The 18,581-nt window shown below is 40.4% G+C and overlaps 2 protein-coding genes across 4 annotated transcripts in view; one reads left to right on the top strand and one right to left on the bottom strand.

The window, feature by feature from the left end:
- LOC147202405 (Rieske domain-containing protein) overlaps positions 1-18,581 on the top strand; it is a 46,317-nt gene that overhangs the window by 23,869 nt on the left and 3,867 nt on the right. For 2 of the 3 annotated variants that reach the window (XR_015101337.1, XR_015101336.1), the window contains exon 1: positions 9,112-10,269. The exons of the other annotated variant lie outside the window; for it this stretch is intronic. The gene's annotated coding sequence lies outside the window, so the exon portion shown is untranslated. Of the gene's footprint in view, positions 1-9,111; positions 10,270-18,581 lie in introns of those variants that run through there. 3 annotated transcript variants of the gene reach the window in all.
- yjefn3 (YjeF N-terminal domain containing 3) overlaps positions 2,422-18,581 on the bottom strand; it is a 49,361-nt gene continuing 33,201 nt past the window's right edge. The window contains exons 4-6 of the mRNA XM_086115083.1: positions 6,030-6,143; positions 4,657-4,807; positions 2,422-3,006 (exon numbers count right to left, since the gene is read on the bottom strand). Coding sequence (XP_085971209.1) covers positions 2,810-3,006; positions 4,657-4,807; positions 6,030-6,143 — 462 coding nt within the window. The 3' untranslated portion in view covers positions 2,422-2,809. The remainder of the gene's footprint in view (positions 3,007-4,656; positions 4,808-6,029; positions 6,144-18,581) is intronic.

The following is an 18,581-nucleotide window of genomic DNA, read 5'->3' as shown; positions in this document are numbered from 1 at the left end:
ACCACATCGAAAAGATCCATTTCTCTGCTTTTGACATTTATAGGTACAGTATGTACAAAGTTTTGGAGTAAAATTGACTTCGTTGTTGTATGATATCAAGTACTCACATTTCCAAATTCCAAATATTGTCATTGAGAGCAGTACTTCTCAACTGGTGGGTTGCGGACCCATTTTGAGTGGGTTGCAGACAGCTGGTAAAGAATTACATGTATTTGTATTCAGATTTTTTTTTCTTTTTCAGAACAGTACTGCGGCGTACCAAGTTTCCACAATGAACATACAACATATGGTACGCGTCAGGAAATGTCACTCACTCGTGCTGTACACACTCGCTGGTCTGTAAATCAATACTGTGCAGCTCAGCCTTTGAATAGCGGACCTCGAAGCTAGCAAGAAGCTTTTGGCAGGATGTTAATCTCATTTCATACTGCAAAAATGGAACATACTGTACTCCCCCCCCCCCCCCCCCCCCACAGCTGTACATATATACACTCTTAAGGCCTGGGCTTTTTAAACATTTGTTTTTGGAATTGATTATGGGCTAGATAAAATGTGCTCACTGGCCAGATTTGGCCCACTTGCCATAAGTTTCCCACCATTGGTTTAGGCCATGCAGACTTATGTCTCCTCAACATCAAACATCAGACAGACATTTAAAAAAAACAAAAACACATTTCCCATGGTCAAATAGTTTATTTCTTTTAAAGGGATCCCTCCTACGGTCTTTGACGTTCGTAGCCTGCGCTCGGCCTCTGCTTCCACTTGCGGTTCACGTGTGTTGACGTTTTTAACAGTCGCTGATTGCGCGGCGATGTGCGGCCAAAAAGAGTGGAAGTGTGCGTCATCTGTCACGGCACTCAGGGAAAAGTCCGGCGAAGGCGAGGTCTCCGCGTATGTGCTAATGTGGCGTAATGGTGGGCTTGTTCGCGGCATGTGAAGTGCAGCTAATGAGGAATGTTGCTTGTTAAAGGCTCAGTTACAGCAGACATTACATGTGTTTATCTGTTTCACACAGTCTCTGGGGTTGTACAACATCCTCATTTTAAATTCCTGGTCAACTTTTTTAGGGATGGTAATAATATACAATATGTTGTAATGAGGTGATAAAAGGTGGACCATGCAGGGGTTTGCAATAGTGTGCAAGAATACAAGAATGCTCAGTTACTGAGTACAATACTTACAGCTTTTCATTTAATCGACCTAAGGCTAAAAAATGTTTTTCCTACTTATATGTAAGACTGGCAACCCGGTGGTCCAGTGGTTAGCACGGCGACCTCACTGTACTTCAATTCCAGCTCCGGCCTCCCTGTGTGGAGTTTGCATGTTCTCCCTGGGCCTGCGTGGGTTTTCTCTGGGTACTCCTGTTTCCTCCCACGTTCCGAAAACATGCATGGCTGATTGAACACTCAAAATTATTAGGAGTGAATGCGAGCGCGGATGGTTGCTCATCTGTGTGTGCCCTACGATTGGCTGGCAACCGGTTCAGGGTGTCCACCCGCGAGACGGCTGGGATAGGCTCCAGCACAGCCCGGGACCCTCGTGAGGATAAGCGGATCGGAAAATGGATGCATGGATATTTAAGACTGTAACTAGGACTTTGGTTAATGAACGAGCATAGGTTATTGATAGATTACGGCACATTCCAGTTTACGAACAAATTTAGATTTTGCCATCATTGGTACCTTGGCTTGGAAATTTAATTTGTTTTGTGGCTAAGCGCGTCACGCAATATACTGGTTTCTAAAATTAATTTTCACAACTGATATCAATTCAAGGCGGTGCAAGCTTTTATTCACAACCGCAGGCAATAACGACTCTCCCGGTCTGCTCGGCAACACTCGGGCATCAATGGCATAAAAATCCTGTCGGCGGTGAAATCAGGCCTTCAAAATAAAAGCTCCCCAGCTGTTACTGCATGTGTAGAATGCAATGGCAATGGCGGCAAAAAAGACGGAATAGAAAAGAATAAAAGCATAAACTGTACTAAATGTTGCTAAACAAAACGTCCACTGAATGTTATTGATGTACACCATCAACAAATCGTTCGGACAATATTGAATGCGTTATTTTTGCGTAACGTTAATATTCAACATTGTTTCCCTTCTTGGAACACGAAGCTGTTGTTCACATCGCGCGCGATGACTCCGACATACCAAAGTCCATCTGTGTAAGCAGACCGAAGCTCTGATGAAGTTTTGTACTATCCAGAACCCAAGTTTTGTAAATAAACACGCTCGTCCCCGTGCCCTCAAGCTACGTGATTTATTTACATGCGTACGTTGTTTACGCAACGTGAGGTCATGTTTTCAGCGACTAATTACGCTCTTAATGTTCCGGCAAAGGCTTTTTTACGCTAATTTGGCCTTGCGGACAAAAGGCATGGTCATCGTAGAGTTACATATCACTGACAAAAGCCTGAACAATGTTTAAATTGATATTTTTAATATTTAGACAACAAGAACCGTTTTTGTCAAAGCAAAAGAAGAAAACCAACATATTGCTTTAGTGCAAACAGAAAATGAAACAGTTGCAGGCTTCAGTATCAAACAAGAAAAAGTTCAGTCAAATAAAACTCTTTTGTTCAATAAATCCAACATGTATAATGCTACAGTTCCTATTTGGAGACTGACACGGAAACATCTCAAGCTTCTCTCTAAAAAGACACCAGGTCACAGGTTCTAAATCCTCCTACTGTCACCAAACAGCAAATGCGACGAAGGCCCGAAAGACACGACTGAGACATGGTTGTTTCTCATCTGGAAGATGCAAAACAAGAGACGCTGTCAAAATATTCCCCCCCCCCTCCGCGTTACAGTTCAATGAGAGAGTCTGTGCCCGGGTAATCCGGGAGATTCAGGTCGTATTTTCTCTGGATATCGTAAGGCAGGAAGCGTCCAGCTAGGAAATGCTTTCCCGAGAAACTCATGGCGCACTTCTTTGGTGCCGTCAGAGAGATGAGCACTTCCGGGCTTATCCCGTCTTGACCCGCCTCTTCGACATCCCAACCTGAGAAACAAGAGAGGTTGTTTTCGCTTGCTGTATGTAGGATGGTTTGTTGGTCACCAGGATTATGCAATAACGAGATACAGTCAAAGATTTCCTTCAAAGTTTGTGGAGGGTTGGAACATGCACCATTTTTTCCATAATGGATACAATCCCAGAACAAACAGTAGAACCCTATCCAATCCCATCTCAGCTAAGGCTTAAGGCTCATGTATGCTTTACTTTGGAAACGCACAGAGCTTTTCCTCCTGTATCCAGGTCATTTGGTCTGCATTTTGTCTGAGTTTGCGGTTACCGGCCACATATTGCAGTACCACCAGAAACCGAAGTTGTGTTCAAAGTGAGTTTGTCAAATGCTGATACAGCACCAAAAAAAATATCATCATGTTCATAGGCTGGGAGCTATGGCCATAAAATAAAATTTCATTTTTTTTTTTTTTTTTTTAGAAAAAACTAAACTTGAAAAAATTGAAAAATGACAATGACGGTGTTCAAAACAAGTTGCGTCTCCCACACATTGGGGGGGATTTGCTTTATTTCTCAACAGTTTCTTTCCAGCAATTTCGCCCCCAGAATTGGCTTATGTGCACAGAAATTCTTTGATAATTTTTTCTATTCCACAGTGAAAATAAATGCATCCTTTGTCAAAACTTGTTGAATTTGAACACGATTGTGAATAAATCAACTTTGAAATTTTTCAATTTAACATCATGTCAAAACGTGATTTAGCTCATCCATATGTGTGCTGTCAGAGTATGTCGTTTTTGTAATCATATTCAAATTGTACAGGTGAGGCAAAGGTGACCTGTGCAAAATATTTGCAGCTTGTAAGCACATACCTCAGGTCCAAAACTTCGCGTCTGTTTCTTCGTGGTAATTACCGTATTTTCTGCACTATAAGGTGCACCTAAAAGCATTCCATTTTCTCCAAAGCTGACAACGTGCCTTATAATCCGATGCGCCTTATATATGGATCAATACTCTGATTTATTGCACGTAGTATTTTAAGTGCTCTGTAAAGCACTTTGCAGCTGCAGCGGTTGTGAAAGCTCGATATAAATAAAGCCTTATTGTATTGTTGCGCAGCTCCATCAGGTGGATGCATCCACTATTGTAGCGTCTATTCAATGTGCTTTATAATGCGATGCACCCTATATGGAAAAACAGTTTTAAAATAGGCCATTCATTGAAGGTGTGCCTTGAACTCCGATGTGCCTTATAGTGCGGAAAATACGGGTAACTCCAATAGTCGCCTTTTTTCGGAAAAATAGAGGGGTTGCCAAAGTCGCTTGGTTTGTAACACTGTGCTTTTGTAAACTAGTTCCTCATTTTTCACAACAATGTTGTTAGTCCAAGTAACGCACGTCAACCAAGACACACTCGACCTACGGAAAAACAAATCGCACGAGAAAATGAACTTGATTTGATCAATAAAATCAATTCATCACACAGCCTTAAAATAAAATTTATTCGCAGTTCAACAGAGGTCTCCATCCTGTGTCGTGGTATTCAATTTACAAACGGTTTTGTGCAGTAGTTAAGAATGATGAGCTCACACGGTGCTGCCTGTAGCAGATTTATCCTCCACACGGTCCTCGATACTCTGAAAAAAAAACCTGAACCCCAAGGGCCTACTCGTCGGTTAAAACTCACCCGAGGGCACGTCCACACTTGCTATGGGGATCTTGACCTGCTTGAGGGTGACCAGAATCCCAGCGTAGGGCTCTTTTATGTCGACAGCATCGTCCTCGGGGCCCAGCATGGCGTCAATCACTAGGTTGTAGGCGTCATTTATGAGCTGGACCTGTGAGGGTGAATGACTTAATTCCATCGATGAATCAATTCCAACCGGAGGCTGGGCTGAAAATACTTTCACGAAGATGCTACACTAAAAGAGACTCAGTGTAAAATTTATTTAGCTTTTATTTATCCACGTTGAGGCAGTTGAGAAGAAATTTGTCTGTGTAATGCTGCTTTCGCGATTTATGTGGCTAATCGTAAGGCATAGGGACGAGACTCGCCATGAAAATCTGAGTAGAAGGTCTATCTAGGTCACAAGAGTGTGGCGAAACAATGTTATTTTTTTTTTGTATTGGACAAGGTCACGGTCTATTGAAATGAAATTCCTCCCCTCAGTTCAACAAAGTGCTTAGGAGTAAAGATGCCACCAGGTGGCACCGAAACAGCATTTTATATTAGATGTGGCTTCGGCTTGAGTGCAAAACAGCAAAGGTTTTTTTCTGCAGAAGATGGAGGATTGGCCCCGCTAATGCGTGGGGTTTCACTGGATCTCAATTGATTCACTCAAAAAGTACAACAGAATTGGTTTTTGTTTTGATCTGGCAAGTTTTCATGGCAAAAGGAATTTACAGTATATTACATTGTTCAACCCCCCCAATTGTTTTTTGTTTTTGTTTTGTTTTTTTAATACGTTGAATGCACTAGTCAAAACATGCTGCTGTGCTTAATACTGCATTTGTTAATTTATCACTATACGGGCAGCACAGTTTTTGTATTTTCCGGTAAACAGCAGCCGATAAAGAAGAAATGCACATTTAGAATATATCTGGAATTTGTTGACAGCATGGGTTTAGTTCCCCTTGAAGACTTTGCTTTTGAATTCATTTTCATAGTTGGAATAAATTGAAAAAGACATGTAACCTCCGAGGAAGAAGCAAAAAGGCTTCCACTACAGTGCCTTGGAGTGAAACAAACCAAAAAAAAGACCTAAATTGTTCATCCGTGCTGCTTTAACAGCTTGCTTTAACAACCCCTTAAGTCCATTAAGGGGTTGTTTTTATTTAGCATCGAAGCGCAATATCAACTACGTAATTATTCTTCCACGATGGACTTTTTAGTGCTCCCTGGGGATGTAGGGCTGGTTTTGCATTTGAAATCAATCAGACTGTAAAGTCCCTTCAACCTAAATTATTCGACCTTAAATGCTATAAGCAGTAGGGGATAGACAAACATTGATTTGATTTGTTGCCGAGCCGAAAACGAAACGTCGTGAAGGTGGCGCTGACCTCTGTGGGGAGGTAGGAGAGAAAAGGGATGTCCATCTTCTCGCACTGAACTGTGAAATCCTGATGCACACTGTGAGGGGATCGCTTTGGGTGGTAGATGGTGGGTTCATATTCCTGAATTTAAGGGAAGAACAAAAAAAAAATCAAATAAGAGGTGGGGGGGAACATTATGTAATGATTAAACCAACAGCTTGTGCTTGTTCCTCTTTTCTTGACAAAATGGCTCACTGTGCGTCGGCTCGGTAGCTCAAGACACGGACGTTGAGCAATGATCAGCAATTGCGGTTTGCTGCCGCCCGCTTCCTGAGTGAATGTCGGCCTTATAGACGTGAGAGTAGAAATCCAGACGCCCGTGAAACCAAAACTCTGGGATGTTCAGCAGGAAGCACCTGTGATCCTTCACCTTTACGCAAATCTTTAAACATGCACATTGCCCGTCCCTAGGACGAGAGTGTTTAAAAAAAAAGGGTGTATTTAAAAAAAAAATAAGTCAATCAGGTCACCCCTCCCCGTGGAACGGCTGGCGATATCAAACTATAGCTGTAATGGAAATATGTACATGTCATCAGTTAATAATTTATGTCGACTTGGTGAAGCAGCGTGTGGCTCATTGCCCAAGGATATTTTTGTACTCCATGTTCCAAGTCACTGTAAACAATTGTCTGTTTGTAGTTACGGGGCGGCTCAGGTTTAGTATAATGTGTGACAGCAGCTGCTGCGTTGGTCAGATGACCATGAATCCTGATTTCCATGCGTTTTGTTCTCCATCACCTCTTCTTGCAAGAACACGAGAAAAAAAAAGCGATGACGATGATATCGTGGCAATTCTGATATCACGATATTGCCGTTATCGTTGCATACCTACCGAATAGTATACTATGAATGTGAAAAAGCTCTTAAAAAAAAGAGAGAGAAAAATGATGACTGCAACCTGAAAAATTCCACAGACAAGTGGATGTTGCACAAAAAAATCGGCATAGTGTGGGTGAATAGCGATATCGTGGTATCCTCAATAACATACAAGGGTGTTCGACTTTGGAGCTTCTATTGTACTGGAGTATCAAAAATGAAAACAACATGGGTCAATTTTGATGAAGCAGAAAGTAGAAGTAAATTAAAGGAAAAAAAGGTGAAAAAAACTAAGCTGATTGGGTGATTATTATCATATGGCTTGAGATGATTTTGTAAATATCCTGATGTCAGCTCAGCCACCAAAAGGCAGCGCATATGCTGAGGTGCATTTTTATTTTTTTTTGGGTGCGCCCCACTCACGTGTGTGCCTGTGTGTCTTCCAGCTGACACAGATCACAACGCAACCACAAACAACGCGCGCTCTGGCACCAGGGGACTGTTCTTGGGCCAAAGTGATCGAGTTTCCGCACTTGGAGGAAACTGCCAAGTGCGGTCCCAGCGAGTTATAAATGCTAACCCTGAAAATTTGTTTCAAAGAAAACACAGAAAAGATGACGGCATCGTACTGTAAGTGATGACTTGAAGGTTTCACTTGTGCCGAGCCGCGGTGTAATAGACGGTAGTTTGCATCGTCGATCTGATACAGTTTGAACCACCAATAAATTGTGGTCGCGAGACAGACAGATGGTAAAGCACGCAGGCCCATTCTACTGTAAAAAATCAAAGATCCGTATCTATTTTCAGTTTTGCGTTTGCCTTGAAATAACAGCGAGCGCGAGGCCCGACGGGCCGGCGTGACGCTCATGACATGTTCACGTGCAGACGGCATTAATGAGAGGAACAACGGCGTGATGTCATGACTGTCTGAGGACCCTTGCCGAGAGCTTAATGGGATAACTGCTCAGAGACGTTTACAGGAGCTCAAATTATATTCTGCCCAGTCAGCAAAGGCATCTGGCCCGGATTCGGCATGAAGCTGGCACATCTGGCCTTGAGTCGGCACTGGCATAATGCATGTGGGCCGAACACGGCCAGAAGTGGCAAAGGAGGCACTGGCTTGACTCTGGCAAACCAGATGAGGGCCAGTTGTGGAGTGAAGTATTTGGGCCAGAAATCAATTTACAACTCCGGCCCGTATATGGCCAGCCAGTATTGAGCCACCCTTAAATGCAGTTTCAGATTTATTTTTTCAACACACAGCCTTGTTTCACAATTGCACACCGATGCGGAATTCCATTCATCACACACACACACACACACACACACACACACACACACACACACACACACACACGCACGAGGTTCAATCAGGCCCGCAGGATAATTTAAAAATGAAAAAAAATGCATAAAAGACAGAATTAATATTTTAATAAGGTGCAATCCATTGAGTATCCACTAGGAGACACTGTTTTGACCAGAGAAGAAGACAACAGCAGCCTCAGTCCGTCACTGAGACAGACCCATGACAGCAGACGCTATCAATAGCACTCTCATATTTACACATTTAATAGCACTCTCCTTAGTTTGTAAGGTGTAGGCAGGGATTACATTTAGATTTTATATGCACGTGTAAATGGTTTTAAACTTCCTTTCTTTATAAATCTTGTTTAATCATAAAGTGCATTACTATATTTTTCAACACCAATTACTTGTTAAAGTTTGTACAATCAATGGGATCAGTTGCAATGCATATATGTGAATGATAAAAGTAAATTGCACATTTGTTGAAGCAAATGTAAGGTGCTTCATGAAATGTTTTGTAAAAGATACGTTCAGTAAATTTCAACATTTTCCAAATGTTCTTGTGCTTCTTTATACCAAAAACAAAGGAAAAGCATATTGTTTTGGTTGTTTATAGCAAAGTATGGGATCATTTTAATGGTCCGCCCCCCTTGACATCTACCGAGGCCGTATGTGGCCCACCATGTGAAATGAGTTTGACACCAGTGATGTATAGTAAGGCGTTTTTAGACGAAAAAAAAACAAGCATGTACAGAAAGGCGTTTTTAGAACAAAAAAACGACCATGGATAGTAAGGCATTTTGAGCCGAAAAAAACAACCACGTATAGTAAGGTGTTTTTAGCCCAAAAAAACGACCATGTAAAGTAAGGCGTTTTTAGCCGAAAAAAACAACCATGTATAGGAGGGTGTTTTAAGCCGGAAAAAAAACGACCATGTCTAGGAAGGCGTTTTTAGATGGGAAAAAAAACGACCGTGTGCAGTAAGGCGTTTTTAGATGAAAAAATGACCATGTACAGTATATAGTAAGGCTTTTTAACCCGAAAAAAACGACCATGTAGAGTAAGGCGTTTTTAGCCGAAAAAAAAAACGACCATGTATAGTAAGGTGTTTTAATCAAAAAAAAAAAAGACCATGTATAGTAAGGCGTTTTTCGACGAAAATAACGACCATGTATAATTGTCATAATTTGGTTTGGGACCAACAGGTGGCACTGTACTGCTCCCCCCACAGTTGCACACCTGTTGGTCATTATGTAATTATTAGTTGTATAAAAGGACTCCTGCCCGAACACTCAGTGTCGGGTCATGTTTGCTCTTTGCTATTGTCATGTTTGTTTGTTTGCTGTTTGCTCTTGGTCATGTTTGTTTGCTGCAATCAGGTTTGTTTGATTTTTGTTTGATACTTTGGACTTTGTTGGTTTTGGATTTAGTTTTCTCTATGTTTTAATACAATTCATCAAGTTCACCCTGATCCTCCCTCATGCCTACTTTTTGGGGTCCACCACCACCTCGCAAACGTGACAGAATGACCCGACCACCTGGACCCCGCAGGCAGCGCTGGTGATGCGGCTGTCCCATGTCCCCCCTTCAGGCAGCGCTGGTGATGCGGCTGTCCCATTTTCCCCCTTCAGGCAGCGCTAGTGATGCGGCTGTCCATGTTTTCGTCTCGTCAAGCCCTACGGTGGGCCCAGCCCCGTCCGCGTCTACGTTGAGCCGAGGCTCGTCACGTGTCTGTTCGAGCTTAGTCACATTCACGTCCACGACGAGCCGTGCCACGTCCACGCCCACATCAGGCCGAGCCCCTGCTCACCTCCGGCTGTCCCATGTCCCCCGTTACGTCGAGCTCCGTCCACATCAGGTCGCGCCCAGCCAAAGGATTGCCGTCGCTTCTTGTTCCTGTTCCCTGGCGAGGTGAAGGTCACCGTCGCTTCTTGTTCCTGTTCTTCGACGAGGCGAAGGTCGCCATCGCTTTTGTTCCTGTTCTCCAGCGATGCAAGGGTTGCCGTCGCTTTTAGTTCCTGTTCCCCGGCGAGGCAAGCCTTTGGACAACTTTGGGACATCTGCAGATCTGTCCCTTGAGGGAGCGGTACTGTCATGATTTGTTTTGGGACCAACAGGTGGCACTGTACTGCTCCCCCTGCAGTTGCACACCTGTTGGTCATTATGTAATTATTAGTTGTATAAAAGGACTCCTGCCCGAACACTCGGTGTCGGGTCATGTTTGCTCTTTGCTACTGTCATGTTCGTTTGTTTGCTGTTTGCTCTTGGCTACTGTCATGTTTGTTTGCTGCAATCAGGTTTGTTTCAGTCATGTTTTGGTTAATGTCATGTTTTATCTTCAGTCATGATTTTTGTTTGGTACTTTGGACTTTTTTGGTTTTAGATTTAGTTTTCTCTCCGTTTTAATACAGTTCATCAAGTTCTTGCCTGCTTTTTGGGGTCCACCACCACCTCGCAAACGTGACAATAATAAGGTGTTTTTAACCGAAAAAAACCAACCGTGTGAAGTAAGGCGTTTTTAGCCGAAAAAAACCGACCATCGAAAGTAACGCGTTTTTAGCCGAAAAAACCGACCATGTACAGTATAGGAGGGCGTTTTTAGCCGAAAAAAAACGACCATGTATAGGAAGGCGTTTTTAGCCGAAAAAAAACGACCACGTATAGTGAGGCAATTTTAGCCGAAAAAAAACGACCATGTATAGTAAGGCGTTTTTAGCCGAAAAAAACGACCATGTATCGTGAGAAGTTTTTAGCCCAAAAAAAAAGACCATGTACAGTAAAGGTGTTTTGAGCAAAAAAAAACGACCATGTATAGTTCGGCGTTTTTTGTCGGAAAAAAACCGACCATGTAGAGTCAGCCGTTTTTAGCCGAACAAAATGACCATGTATAGTAAGGCGTTTTTTAACGAAAAAAAAACAAGCATGTAAAGTAAGGCGTTTTAACCCGAAAAAATCGACCATGTATATAGTAAGGCGTTTTCAGCCGAAAAAACGACCATGTATAGTTGGGCGTTTTTAGCCGAATAAAATGACCATGTATTGTAAGGCGTTTTTAGACGAAAAAAACGACCATGTATAGTAAGGCATTTTTTAGCCGAAAAAAAAAGACCATGTATAGTAAGCCATTTTGAGCCCAGAAAAAACGACCATGTACAGTAAGGTGTTTTTAGCCGAAAAGAACGACCATGTATACTAAGGCGTTTTTAGCTGAAAAAAACGACCATGTATAGGAAGGCTTTTTAACCCGAAAAAAAACGACCATGTAGAGTAAGGCGTTTTTAGCAGAAAAAAACCGACCATGTATAGGAGGGCGTTTTTAGCCGAAAAAAAACGGCCATGTATAGTAAGGCGTTTTTAGACGAGAAAAATGACCATGTATAGTAAGGCATTTTGAGCCCAAAAAAATGACCATCTATAGTAAGGCGTTTTTAGCCGGAAAAAAATGACCATGTATAGTAAGGCGTTTTTAGCAAAGCGTTTTTAGCTGAAAAAAATGACCATCTATAGTAAGGCGTTTTTAGCCGGAAAAAAATGACCATGTATAGTAAGGCGTTTTTAGCAAAGCGTTTTTAGCTGAAAAAAATGACCATGTATAGTAAGGCGTTTTTAGCAAAGCGTTTTTAGCCGAACAAAATGACCATGTACTGTATAGCAAGGCGTTTTGAGCCGAAAAACATGACCATGTATAGTAAAGGTGGGCAACAGAAGGATGCTAACTAAGCTAAAAGCTATGATGGACAGTCCCTCCCACCCTCTCCAGCCCGCCCTGACAGCACTTGGTAGCTCCTTCAGCCAGAGACTGTTACACCCGCGCTGCAAGAAGGAGAGATACAGACGCTCGTTCCTACCAACTGCTGTCAGGCTGCTGAATAAAAAATAGCAACAATAATATTTAATAATTGAATGATGTGGAAAACAACTGTAAATAGCACTGCGATTTATCCATTTTGTATTTATATTGCACTTAATTGGACGGTGTTTGTTTGTTTTTTCTTCTTCTTTCTGCCTACATTCTTGCTGCTGGAGGCTGTAAATTTCCCCAGTGTGGGACTAATAAAGGATATCTTATCTTATTATCTTATCTTAAAGCATTTTTAGCCGAAAAAAACGACCATGTATGTATAGGCAGGCGTTTTTTGCCGAAAAAAATGACCATGTATATAGCAAGGCGTTTTTAGCGAAAAAAAACGACCATGTATAGTAAGGCGTTTTTAGACGGAAAAAATGACCATGTATAGAAAGGTGTTTTTAGACGAAAAAAATGACCATGTCGAGTAAGGCGTTTTTAGCCGAAAAAAACGATCATGTATAGTAAGGCGTTTTTAGCCGAAAAAAATGACCATGTATAGAAAGGCCTTTTTAGCAAAGCGTTTTTTGCCGAAAAAAATGACCATGTATATAGCAAGGCGTTTTTAGCGAAAAAAAACGACCATGTATAGTAAGGCGTTTTTAGACGGAAAAAATGACCATGTATAGAAAGGTGTTTTTAGACGAAAAAAACGACCATGTATAGTAAGGCGTTTTTAGCCGAAAAAAACGACCATGGATAGTAAGGCGTTTTTAGCCGGAAAAAAAAAAAAAGTATAGTAAAGCATTTTTAACCAAAAAAAAAGACCATGTCGAGTAAGGCGTTTTTAGCCGAAAAAAACGACCATGGATAGTAAGGCGTTTTTAGCCGGAAAAATGACCATGTATAGTAAGGCGTTTTTGGACAAAAAAATCAACTATGTATCGTAACACGTTTTTCGATGAAAAAAACGACCATGTATAGTAAGGCGGTTTTAGACGGAAAAAACGACCATGTATAGAAAGGCGTTTTTAGCCGAAAAAAAACGACCATGTATAGAAGGCATTTTGAGCCAAAAAAAAAGACCATGTATAGTAAGGAGGTTTTAGCCGAAAAAAATGACAATGTATAGAAAGGCCTTTTTAGCAAAGCGTTTTTAGCCGAAAAAACGACCATGTATAGAAAGGCATTTTTAGCCGAAAAAAAACAACCATGTATAGCAAGGCGTTTTTAGCAAGTCGTTTTTAGCGAAAAAAAACGACCATGTCGAGTAAGGCGTTTTTAGCCGAAAAAAACAACCTTGTATAGTAAGGCGTTTTAGCCGAAAAAAATGACCATGGAAAGTAAGGCAATTTTAGCCGAAAAAAACGACCATGTATAGTAAGGCCTTTTTGGATGAAAAAAACGACCATGTATAGGAAGGCGTTTTTGGATGAAATTTTTAGCCGAAAAAAAAACGACAGTATAGTAAGGCGTTTTTAGCCCGAAAAAAATGACATAATATAGTATGGCGTTTTTAGCCGGAAAAAACGACATAGTACAGTAAGGCGTTTTTAGCCGAAAAAAAACGACATATTATAGTAAGGCGTTTTTAGCCCGAAAAAAACGACATAGTATAGTAAGGCGTTTTTGGCCCAAAAAAACGACATAGTATAGCAAGGCAATTTTGGCCCGAAAAAACGACATAGTAAGGCGTTTTTTGGCCCGAAAAAAACGACATAGTATAGTAAGGCGTTTTTGGCCCGAAAAAACAGACATAGTATAGTAAGGCATTTTTGAGCCGGAAAAAACGACATAGTATATAGTAAGTCGTTTTTGAGCCGAAAAAAATGACATAGATATAGTAAGGCGTTTTCGAGCCGAAAAAAACGACAGTATAGTAAGGCGTTTTTGAGCCGAAAAAAACGACATAGTATATAGTAAGGCGTTTTTGAGCCGAAAAAAACGACATAGTATAGTAAGGCGTTTTTGAGCCGAAAAAAACGACGTAGTATAGTAAGGCGTTTTTGAGCCGAAAAAAACGACATAGTATATAGTAAGGCGTTTTTGAGCCGAAAAAAACGACATAGTATAGTAAGGCGTTTTTGAGCCGAAAAAAACGACGTAGTATAGTAAGGCGTTTTTGGCCCGAAAAAAACGACGTAGTATAGTAATGCGTTTTTAGCCGAAAAAAACGACCATGAGGCGTTTTTAGCCCAAAAAAAACAACATAGTATAGCAAGGCGTTTTTGGATGAAATTTTTAGCCGAAAAAAACGACCATGTACATTAAGGTGTTTTAGCCCAAAAAAAACTGCCATGTATAGTAAGGCCTTTTTGGACGAAATTTTTAGCCAAAAAAAACGACCATGTATAGTAAGGCGTTTTTAGACGAAAAAAACGACCATGTATATAGTAAGGCATCTTTGGACAAAATTTTTAGCCGAAAAAAACGACCATGTATAGTAAGGCGTTTTTATCCGAAAAAAAACGACCATGTACATTAAGGCGTTTTAGCCCAAAAAAAACTGGTATGTATAGTAAGGCGTTTTTAGACGAAAAAAACGACCATGTATATAGTAAGGCATTTTTGGACAAAATTTTTAGCCGAAAAAAACGACCATGTATAGTAAGCCTTTTTTGGACGAAAGAAACGACCATGATTAATAAAGAAACACAACTCCACTGCTCTATGTGGTGCTTTGGCTCAGTGGTAGAGTGCTGGAGTGCCACACCAGAGGTTGAGTGTTCGATCCCTGGTTGTTGCTACAATGTCTACTCTTTAACCTCCATATACAACTTATTTGAGGAAAAACACAAAACAACCCAAAGGTTCATTGTGATGGGTTAGCTCAGTGGTAGAAAGCTGAAGTCCCCAATCCAGCGGTTGGGTGTTCGATTCCCAGTGTTTGCAACAAGGTCACATCTTCTTTAACCACCATTTGCAGCTTTATTGAAGACAACACAAAACAAAGAAGAAGTTATGTGAAGGTGTGGCTCAGGGGTAGAGAAACCATGTCCCAAACTAGCGGGTGGGTGTTCAATCCCCAGAGGTTGCAACCATATCCCTTCTTTCTTTGACCAACATGATAAGTAAGGCTTATTGAAGTCGTTTTTTTGTATATTTTTTCGCCGAAAAAAACGACCATGTAAAGTAAGGCATTTTTTGCCCGAAAAAAACGACATAGTATAGTAAGGCGTTTTTAGTCCGAAAAAAACGACATAGTAGAGTATACTATACTATGTCGAAAAAAACGACATAGTATAGTAAGGCATTTTTAGCCCGAAAAAAACGACATAGTATATAGTAAGGCGTTTTTAGCCGAAAAAAAAACGACATAGTATAGTATGGCGTTTTTAGCCCGAAAAAAACGACATAGTTTTTTAGACGAAAAAAACCAACCATGTATAGTAAGGCAATTTTAGCCAAAAAAACGTCCATGCATAGTTAGGCGTTTTTAGCCGAAAAAAAAACAATGTATAGTAAAGCATTTTTAGCCAAAAAAAAGACCATGTCGAGTAAGGCGTTTTTTGCCGAAAAAAATGACCATGTATAGCAAGTCGTTTTTAGCGGGAAAAAAACGACCATGTATAGTAAGGCAATTTTAGCCAAAAAAACGACCATGTTTAGTTAGGCGTTTTTAGCCGGAAAAAAAACAATGTATAGTAAAGCATTTTTAGCCCAAAAAAAGACCATGTCGAGTAAGGCGTTTTTAGCTGAAAAAAACGACCATGTATAGTAAGGCGTTTTTAGCCGAAAAAAATGACCATGTATAGAAAGGCCTTTTTAGCAAAGCGTTTTTAGCCGAAAAAAACGACCATGTATAGTAAGGCAATTTTAGTCCAAAAAACGACCATGTATAGTTAGGCGTTTTTAGCCGAAAAAATGACCATGTATAAGGCGTTTTTGGACAAGAAATCAACCATGTATCGTAAGACGTTTTTCGACGAAAATAACGACCATGTATAGTAAGGCGTTTTTAGCCGAAAAAAACGACCATGTATAGTAAGGCCTTTTTGGATGAAAAAAACGACCATGTATAGGAAGGCGTTTTTGGATGAAATTTTTAGCCGAAAAAAAACGATATAGTATAGTAAGGCGTTTTTAGCCGGAAAAAAACGAGCATAGTAAGGCGTTTTTAGTCCGAAAAAAACGACATAGTATAGTATGGCGTTTTTAGCACGAAAAAAACGACCATGTATAGTAAGGCGTTTTTCGCCCGAAAAAAACGACATAGTATAGTAAGGCGTTTTTAGCCGAAAAAAACAACCTTGTATAGTAAGGCGTTTTAGCCGAAAAAAATGACCATGGAAAGTAAGGCAATTTTAGCCGAAAAAAACGACCATGTATAGTAAGGCCTTTTTGGATGAAAAAAACGACCATGTATAGGAAGGCGTTTTTGGATGAAATTTTTAGCCGAAAAAAAAACGACAGTATAGTAAGGCGTTTTTAGCCCGAAAAAAATGACATAATATAGTATGGCGTTTTTAGCCGGAAAAAACGACATAGTACAGTAAGGCGTTTTTAGCCGAAAAAAAACGACATATTATAGTAAGGCGTTTTTAGCCCGAAAAAAACGACATAGTATAGTAAGGCGTTTTTGGCCCAAAAAAACGACATAGTATAGCAAGGCAATTTTGGCCCGAAAAAACGACATAGTAAGGCGTTTTTTGGCCCGAAAAAAACGACATAGTATAGTAAGGCGTTTTTGGCCCGAAAAAACAGACATAGTATAGTAAGGCATTTTTGAGCCGGAAAAAACGACATAGTATAGTAAGGCGTTTTTGAGCCGAAAAATTAGCCGAAAAAAAAACGACATAGTATAGTAAGGCGTTTTTGAGCTGAAAAAAAACAACATAGTATATAGTAAGTCGTTTTTGAGCCGAAAAAAATGACATAGATATATATAGTAAGGCGTTTTCGAGCCGAAAAAAACGACAGTATAGTAAGGCGTTTTTGAGCCGAAAAAAACGACATAGTATATAGTAAGGCGTTTTTGAGCCGAAAAAAACGACATAGTATAGTAAGGCGTTTTTGAGCCGAAAAAAACGACGTAGTATAGTAAGGCGTTTTTGGCCCGAAAAAAACGACGTAGTATAGTAATGCGTTTTTAGCCGAAAAAAACGACCATGAGGCGTTTTTAGCCCAAAAAAAACAACATAGTATAGCAAGGCGTTTTTGGATGAAATTTTTAGCCGAAAAAAACGACCATGTACATTAAGGTGTTTTAGCCCAAAAAAAACTGCCATGTATAGTAAGGCGTTATTAGACGAAAAAAACAAACATGTATAGTAAGGCCTTTTTGGACGAAATTTTTAGCCAAAAAAAACGACCATGTATAGTAAGGCGTTTTTAGACGAAAAAAACGACCATGTATATAGTAAGGCATCTTTGGACAAAATTTTTAGCCGAAAAAAACGACCATGTATAGTAAGGCGTTTTTATCCGAAAAAAAACGACCATGTACATTAAGGCGTTTTAGCCCAAAAAAAACTGGTATGTATAGTAAGGCGTTTTTAGACGAAAAAAACGACCATGTATATAGTAAGGCATTTTTGGACAAAATTTTTAGCCGAAAAAAACGACCATGTATAGTAAGCCTTTTTTGGACGAAAGAAACGACCATGATTAATAAAGAAACACAACTCCACTGCTCTATGTGGTGCTTTGGCTCAGTGGTAGAGTGCTGGAGTGCCACACCAGAGGTTGAGTGTTCGATCCCTGGTTGTTGCTACAATGTCTACTCTTTAACCTCCATATACAACGTTCGATCCCTGGTTGTTGCTACAATGTCTACTCTTTAACCTCCATATACAACTTATTTGAGGAAAAACACAAAACAACCCAAAGGTTCATTGTGATGGGTTAGCTCAGTGGTAGAAAGCTGAAGTCCCCAATCCAGCGGTTGGGTGTTCGATTCCCAGTGTTTGCAACAAGGTCACATCTTCTTTAACCACCATTTGCAGCTTTATTGAAGACAACACAAAACAAAGAAGAAGTTATGTGAAGGTGTGGCTCAGGGGTAGAGAAACCATGTCCCAAACTAGCGGGTGGGTGTTCAATCCCCAGAGGTTGCAACCATATCCCTTCTTTCTTTGACCAACATGATAAGTAAGGCTTATTGAAGTCGTTTTTTTGTATATTTTTTCGCCGAAAAAAACGACCATGTAAAGTAAGGCATTTTTTGCCCGAAAAAAACGACATAGTATAGTAAGGCATTTTTAGCCCGAAAAAAACGACATAGTATAGTAAGGCGTTTTTAGTCCGAAAAAAACGACATAGTAGAGTATACTATACTATGTCGAAAAAAACGACATAGTATAGTAAGGCATTTTTAGCCCGAAAAAAACGACATAGTATATAGTAAGGCGTTTTTAGCCGAAAAAAAAAACGACATAGTATAGTATGGCGTTTTTAGCCCGAAAAAAACGACATAGTTTTTTAGACGAAAAAAACCAACCATGTATAGTAAGGCAATTTTAGCCAAAAAAACGTCCATGCATAGTTAGGCGTTTTTAGCCGAAAAAAAAACAATGTATAGTAAAGCATTTTTAGCCAAAAAAAAGACCATGTCGAGTAAGGCGTTTTTTGCCGAAAAAAATGACCATGTATAGCAAGTCGTTTTTAGCGGG

This window comes from Hippocampus guttulatus, chromosome 7 (assembly GCF_054856545.1).
Source record: "Hippocampus guttulatus isolate MCC_2025c chromosome 7, RoL_Hgut_1.0, whole genome shotgun sequence".
Lineage (NCBI taxonomy): Eukaryota > Metazoa > Chordata > Actinopteri > Syngnathiformes > Syngnathidae > Hippocampus > Hippocampus guttulatus.
Note: the sequence above shows the minus strand (reverse complement) of the source record. Positions and strands in the feature narration are given on the sequence as shown.